The 6,437-nt window shown below is 48.5% G+C and overlaps 1 protein-coding gene across 1 annotated transcript in view; it reads left to right on the top strand.

Annotated features, from left to right (window-relative positions):
- The window catches only part of isoc1 (isochorismatase domain containing 1), a 32,010-nt gene extending 25,979 nt beyond the window's left edge, over window positions 1–6,031 (top strand). Inside the window, exon 5 of the mRNA XM_065017209.1 lies at window positions 4,370–6,031. Coding sequence (XP_064873281.1) covers window positions 4,370–4,516 — 147 coding nt within the window. The 3' untranslated portion in view covers window positions 4,517–6,031. The remainder of the gene's footprint in view (window positions 1–4,369) is intronic.
- Window positions 6,032–6,437: the final 406 nt, after the last annotated feature.

The raw sequence follows: 6,437 nt of genomic DNA on the forward strand, positions 1-6,437 counted from the left end.
TCTCTCTCTCTCGGACCAAAACCTCTCTCTCTCTCTCTCTCTCTCTCTCGGACCAAAACTCTCTCTCTCTCTCTCTCGGACCAAAACCTCTCTCTCTCTCTCTCTCTCTCGGACCAAAACCTCTCTCTCTCTCTCTCTCTCTCTCTCTCTCGGACCAAAACCTCTCTCTCTCTCTCTCTCTCCCTCTCGGACCAAAACCTCTCTCTCTCGGACCAAAACCACACTCTCTCGGACCAAAACCATACTCTCTGGTTCTGACCCCAACCTCTCGTTCTCTCTCTCTCTCTCTCTCGGACCAAAACCTCTCTCTCTCTCTCTCGGACCAAAATCTCTCTCTCTCGGACCAAAATCTCTCTCTCTCTCTCTCTCTCGGACCAAAACCTCTCTCTCTCTCTCTCTCTCTCGGACCAAAACCTCTCTCTCTCTCTCTCTCTCTCTCTCGGACCAAAACTCTCTCTCTCTCTCTCTCTCTCGGACCAAAACCTCCTCTCTCTCTCTCTCGGAAACCTCTCTCTCTCTCTCTCTCTCTCTCGGACCAAAAACTCTCTCTCTCTCTCTCTCTCTCGGACCAAAACCTCTCTCTCTCTCTCTCTCTCTCTCGGACCAAAACCTCTCTCTCTCTCTCGGACCTCTCTCTCTCGGACCAAAACTCTCTCTCTCTCTCTCTCTCTCGGACCAAAACTCTCTCTCTCTCTCTCTCTCTCTCTCTCTCGGACCAAAACCCTCTCTCTCTCTCTCTCTCTCTCTCGGACCAAAACCTCTCTCTCTCTCTCTCTCTCTCTCTCTCTCGGACCAAAACCTCTCTCTCTCTCTCTCGGACCAAAACCTCTCTCTCTCTCTCTCTCTCGGACCAAAACCTCTCTCTCTCTCTCTCTCTCTCTCTCGGACCAAAACTCTCTCTCTCTCTCTCTCTCGGACCAAAACCTCTCTCTCTCTCTCTCTCTCTCTCTCTCTCTCTCTCTCGGACCAAAACCTCTCTCTCTCTCTCGGACCAAAACCTCTCTCTCTCTCTCTCTCTCTCTCTCTCGGACCAAAACCTCTCTCTCTCTCTCGGACCTCTCTCTCTCTCTCTCTCGGACCAAACCTCTCTCTCTCTCTCTCTCTCTCTCTCTCTCGGACCAAAACCTCTCTCTCTCTCTCTCTCTCTCTCGGACCAAAACCTCTCTCTCTCGGACCAAAACCTCTCTCTCGGACCAAAACCTCTCTCTCTCTTCTGACCCAAAACCTCTCTCTCTCTCTCTCTCTCTCTCTCGGACCAAAACTCTCTCTCTCGGACCTCTCTCTCTCTCTCTCTCGGACCTCTCTCTCTCTCTCTCTCGGACTCAAAACTCTCTCTCTCTCTCGGACCAAATCTCTCTCTCTCTCTCTCTCTCGGACCAAAACCTCTCTCTCTCTCTCTCTCTCGGACCAAACCTCTCTCTCTCTCTCTCTCTCTCTCTCTCTCTCTCTCTCTCTCGGACCTCTCTCTCTCGGACCAAAACCTCTCTCTCTCTCTCGGACCAAAACCTCTCTCTCTCGCTCTCTCTCGGACCAAAACCTCTCTCTCTCTCTCTCTCTCTCGGACCAAAACCTCTCTCTCTCTCTCTCTCTCTCTCGGACCAAAACCTCTCTCTCTCTCTCTCTCTCTCTCTCTCTCGGACCAAAACTCTCTCTCTCTCGGACCTCTCTCTCTCTCCAAAACTCTCTCTCTCTCGGACCAAAACCTCTCTCTCTCTCTCTCTCTCTCTCTCGGACCAAAACCTCTCTCTCTCGGACCAAAACCTCTCTCTCTCTCTCTCTCTCTCTCTCTCTCTCGGACCAAAACCTCTCTCTCTCTCTCTCGGACCAAAACCTCTCTCTCTCTCTCTCTCTCTCTCTCTCTCTCTCTCTCTCGGACCAAACCTCCCTCTCTCTCTCTCTCTCTCTCTCTCTCTCGGACCAAAACCTCTCTCTCTCTCTCAAAACCTCTCTCTCTCTCTCTCTCGGACCAAAACTCTCTCTCTCTCGGACCAAAACTCTCTCTCTCTCTCTCTCTCTCGGACCAAAACTCTCTCTCTCTCTCTCTCTCTCTCTCTCTCGGACCAAACCTCTCTCTCTCTCTCTCTCTCGGACCTCTCTCTCTCAGACCAAAACCTCTCTCTCTCTCGGACCAAAACTCTCTCTCTCTCTCTCTCTCGGACCAAAACCTCTCTCTCTCTCTCTCTCTCTCTCTCTCTCTCTCGGACCAAAACCCTCTCTCTCTCTCTCTCTCTCTCTCTCTCTCGGACCAAAACTCTCTCTCTCTCTCTCGGACCAAAACCTCTCTCTCTCTCTCTCTCTCTCTCTCGGACCAAAACTCTCTCTCTCTCTCGGACCAAAACCTCTCTCTCTCGGACCAAAACCTCTCTCTCTCTCTCTCTCTCTCTCTCTCTCTCTCTCGGACCAAAACCTCTCTCTCTCTCTCTCTCTCTCTCTCTCGGACCAAAACTCTCTCTCTCTCTCGGACCAAAATCTCTCTCTCTCGGACCAAAAACCTCTCTCTCTCTCTCTCTCTCTCTCGGACCAAACCTCTCTCTCTCTCTCTCGGACCAAAACTCTCTCTCTCTCTCTCTCTCTCTCTCTCGGACCAAAACCTCTCTCTCTCTCTCTCTCTCTCGGACCAAAACCTCTCTCTCTCTCGGACCTCTCTCTCTCTCGGACCTCTCTCCTCTCTCTCGGACCTCTCTCTCTCTCTCGGACCAAAACCTCTCTCTCTCTCTCTCTCTCTCTCTCGGACCAACCTCCCTCTCTCTCTCTCTCTCTCTCTCTCTCTCTCTCTCTCGGACCAAAACCTCTCTCTCTCTCTCTCTCTCTCTCGGACCAAAACTCTCTCTCTCTCTCTCTCGGACCAAAACCTCTCTCTCTCTCTCTCTCGGACCAAAACCCTCTCTCTCTCTCTCTCTCTCGGACCAAAACCTCTCTCTCTCTCTCTCTCTCTCTCTCTCTCTCTCTCTCTCTCGGACCAAAACCTCTCTCTCTCTCTCTCTCTCTCTCTCTCGGACCAAAACTCTCTCTCTCTCGGACTCTCTCTCTCTCTCTCGGACCAAAACCTCTCTCTCTCTCTCTCTCTCTCTCTCTCGGACCAAAACCTCTCTCTCTCTCTCTCTCTCTCTCTCTCTCTCTCTCTCTCGGACCAAAATCTCTCTCTCTCTCTCTCTCTCTCGGACCAAAACCTCTCTCTCTCTCTCTCTCTCGGACAAAACCTCTCTCTCTCTCTCGGACCAAAACCTCTCTCTCTCAAAACCTCTCTCTCTCTCTCTCTCTCTCTCTCGGACCAAAACCTCTCTCTCTCTCTCTCTCTCTCGGACCAAAACCTCTCTCTCTCGGACCAAAACCTCTCTCTCTCTCTCTCTCTCGGACCAAAACCTCTCTCTCTCTCTCTCTCTCTCTCTCGGACCAAAACCTCTCTCTCTCTCTCTCTCTCTCTCTCTCTCTCTCGGACCAAAACTCTCTCTCTCTCTCTCGGACCAAAACCTCTCTCTCTCTCTCTCTCTCTCTCGGACCAAAACCTCTCTCTCTCTCTCAAAACTCTCTCTCGGACCAAAACCTCTCTCTCTCTCTCTCTCTCTCTCGGACCAAAACTCTCTCTCTCTCTCTCTCTCTCTCGGACCAAAACCTCTCTCTCTCTCTCTCTCTCTCTCTCTCTCGGACCAAAATCTCTCTCTCTCTCTCTCTCTCGGACCAAAATCTCTCTCTCTCTCGGACCAAAACCTCTCTCTCTCTCTCTCGGACCAAAACTCTCTCTCTCTCTCTCTCTCTCTCTCGGACCAAAACCTCTCTCTCTCTCTCTCGGACCAAAACCTCTCTCTCTCTCTCTCTCCTCTCTCTCTCGGACCAAAACCTCTCTCTCTCTCTCTCTCTCGGACCAAAACCCTCTCTCTCTCTCTCTCTCGGACCAAAACCTCTCTCTCTCTCTCTCGGACCAAAACCTCTCTCTCTCTCTCTCTCCCTCTCGGACCAAAACCTCTCTCTCTCGAACCAAAACCACACTATCTCGGACCAAAACCTCTCTCTCTCTCTCTCTCTCTCTCTCGGACCAAAACCTCCTCTCTCTCTCTCTCTCTCTCTCTCTCTCTCTCGGACCAAAACCTCCCTCTCTCTCTCTCTCTCTCTCTCTCTCTCTCTCTCTCTCTCTCTCTCTCTGACCCATGTTGTCATGTTGTGTTGCTCCCATGTGTGTTGTCATGTGTTGTTGCCATGCTATGTTGTTGTGTTTGGTCTTTCTTTATGTGGTGTTGTGCCCCCGTCCCCACAGGAGGCCTTTTGCCTTTTGGTAGTTCGTCATTGTAAATAAGAATTTGTTCTTTAACTGACTTGACTAGTTAAATAAAGGTTACATTAAAACATAATAATCTCTTTCTATCTCTCTCAGCGAATGGCTCGCACCGGGATCATTGTCACCACCAGTGAGTCTGTCCTCCTCCAGCTGGTAGGCGACAAGGAGCACCCGAAATTCAAGGAGATCCAGAATATCATCAAGGCCAGCGCCCCCGAGTCTGGCTTGCTTTCTAAGGTCTAGACTAGGCCACACATGGTCAAAAAGGAAAAGGTAGAATGTGTCCTTATCCACTTATCCCAGATACAGCTCGGGGCGGCAGGGTAGCCTAGTGGTTAGAGCGTTGGACTAGTAACCGAAAGGTTGCAAGTTCGAATCCCCGAGCTGACAAAGTACAAATCTGTCGTTCTGCCCCTGAACAGGCAGGTAACCCACTGTTCCTAGGCCGTCATTGAAAATAAGAATTTGTTCTTAACTGACTTGCCTAGGAAAATAAAGGTAAAATAAATAAAAATAAAAGATATGGGTTTATATTCTTGTAGTGGCTAAGGATAGAATGTTTAGGTGTAGAGTAGCCTGATCCTAGATCTGTGGTTAAATTAGTATGTCATGGTTAAGGTTAGGATTGAAGGGTAGGGATATCTGTGGTTAGGGACAACTTCTACCATCAAGCAGTGGCAGAGAACCAAGAGGAATCGAGAGGTTTAAAGTGGCAATCTGCAGTTGCTTAATATATTTTTGGAGTTATAATTTAATTATATGTACCCATTGATTCTTGAAGAATATAACTTGGAAATGCCTCATGACCTTAGTTCAGCTGTCACAGTCCATGAGAACCCAAAATATAACCGTATTTTATTCCAATGTTTGTAAACAACAATATATATATTGCATCCATAGCTCTGTCTATGGATTTGAGTGCTTACATTTCACCAGCCCCTCCCTTATCTTTTTTTTCTGCTGATTTGATGCTTTAAGGTGAATTGGGGGATGGACCAGTTTTCTTTCAGTCCTGGTCTGGGAAGGGGATGGACCAGTTTTCTTTCAGTCCTGGTCTGGGAAGGGGATGGACCAGTTTTCTTTCAGTCCTGGTCTGGGAAGGGGATGGACCAGTTTTCTTTCAGTCCTGGTCTGGGAAGGGGATGGGCCAGTTTTCTTTCGGTCCTGGTATGGGAAGGGGATGTGCCAGTTTTCTTTCGGTCCTGGTCTGGGAAGGGGATGGGCCAGTTTTCTTTCGGTCCTGGTCTGGGAAGGGGATGGGCCAGTTTTCTTTCCGTCCTGGTCTGGGAAGGGGATGGACCAGTTTTCTTTCCGTCCTGGTCTGGGGAGGGGATGGGCCAGTTTTCTTTCGGTCCTGGTCTGGGAAGGGGATGGGCCAGTTTTCTTTCCATCCTGGTCTGGGAAGCTCATTGCGTATGCAGCATTTCACTCCAGCTGGAGTAAATATTGTGAAAATCCAACCTTGTTGTCAGAAAGGACTTGTCTGGAACTGGAAGTGCTCATTGAGGTGATGTCGTAGGACCACTACATTTCCACTGACCAGTTTCATGTGGGTTTGATAAACACCGGGTCTCAGACTAGGTTTGGGAAACCTTGGCTGGGCTTATTTGTGTACCAATGATATTTATGCACTGATCTTTCCAGCCTGCCCGAGCACATGGGTGATTAAGTGCTTGCTTCATGTGACTGGTATGTTGTATGTGAGTCAGGGTATGATGTAGAAAAATGAATAAATATGATATATTTCCTAATGTATAATTCCTGTTTCCCTTTTTTGTTAACAGCTCACAGTATGACAGTAATTCGGAATTGAACTTCCTCGTCTATTTTTATTATGTGTTCAGTGGCATGCCTTATTCTCTTATCTGCCTGTAATGAAAAAGGGGAAATAAATATAAGAAATTGTTGAGACATTTCTTTGATCTAGTTCTTACCCTTTTAGTTGGTCCTAAACCATGAAAATAAAACATTTCACAAAAGGCTTATTAGACTAGTAAGTCTCATCGTAAATGATAAAAATCCCTCAACGTCGAAAGTGTCTGCAAGCGTGTGAGACTACAGTACCTATCTGGTGTCTACAGTACCTATCTGGCTATCTGGTGTCTACAGTACCTATCTGGCTATCTGGTGTCTACCTATCTGACTATCTGGTGTCTACAGTACC

This window comes from Oncorhynchus nerka, linkage group LG4, assembly GCF_034236695.1.
Source record: "Oncorhynchus nerka isolate Pitt River linkage group LG4, Oner_Uvic_2.0, whole genome shotgun sequence".
NCBI classification, from domain to species: Eukaryota; Metazoa; Chordata; class Actinopteri; order Salmoniformes; family Salmonidae; genus Oncorhynchus; species Oncorhynchus nerka.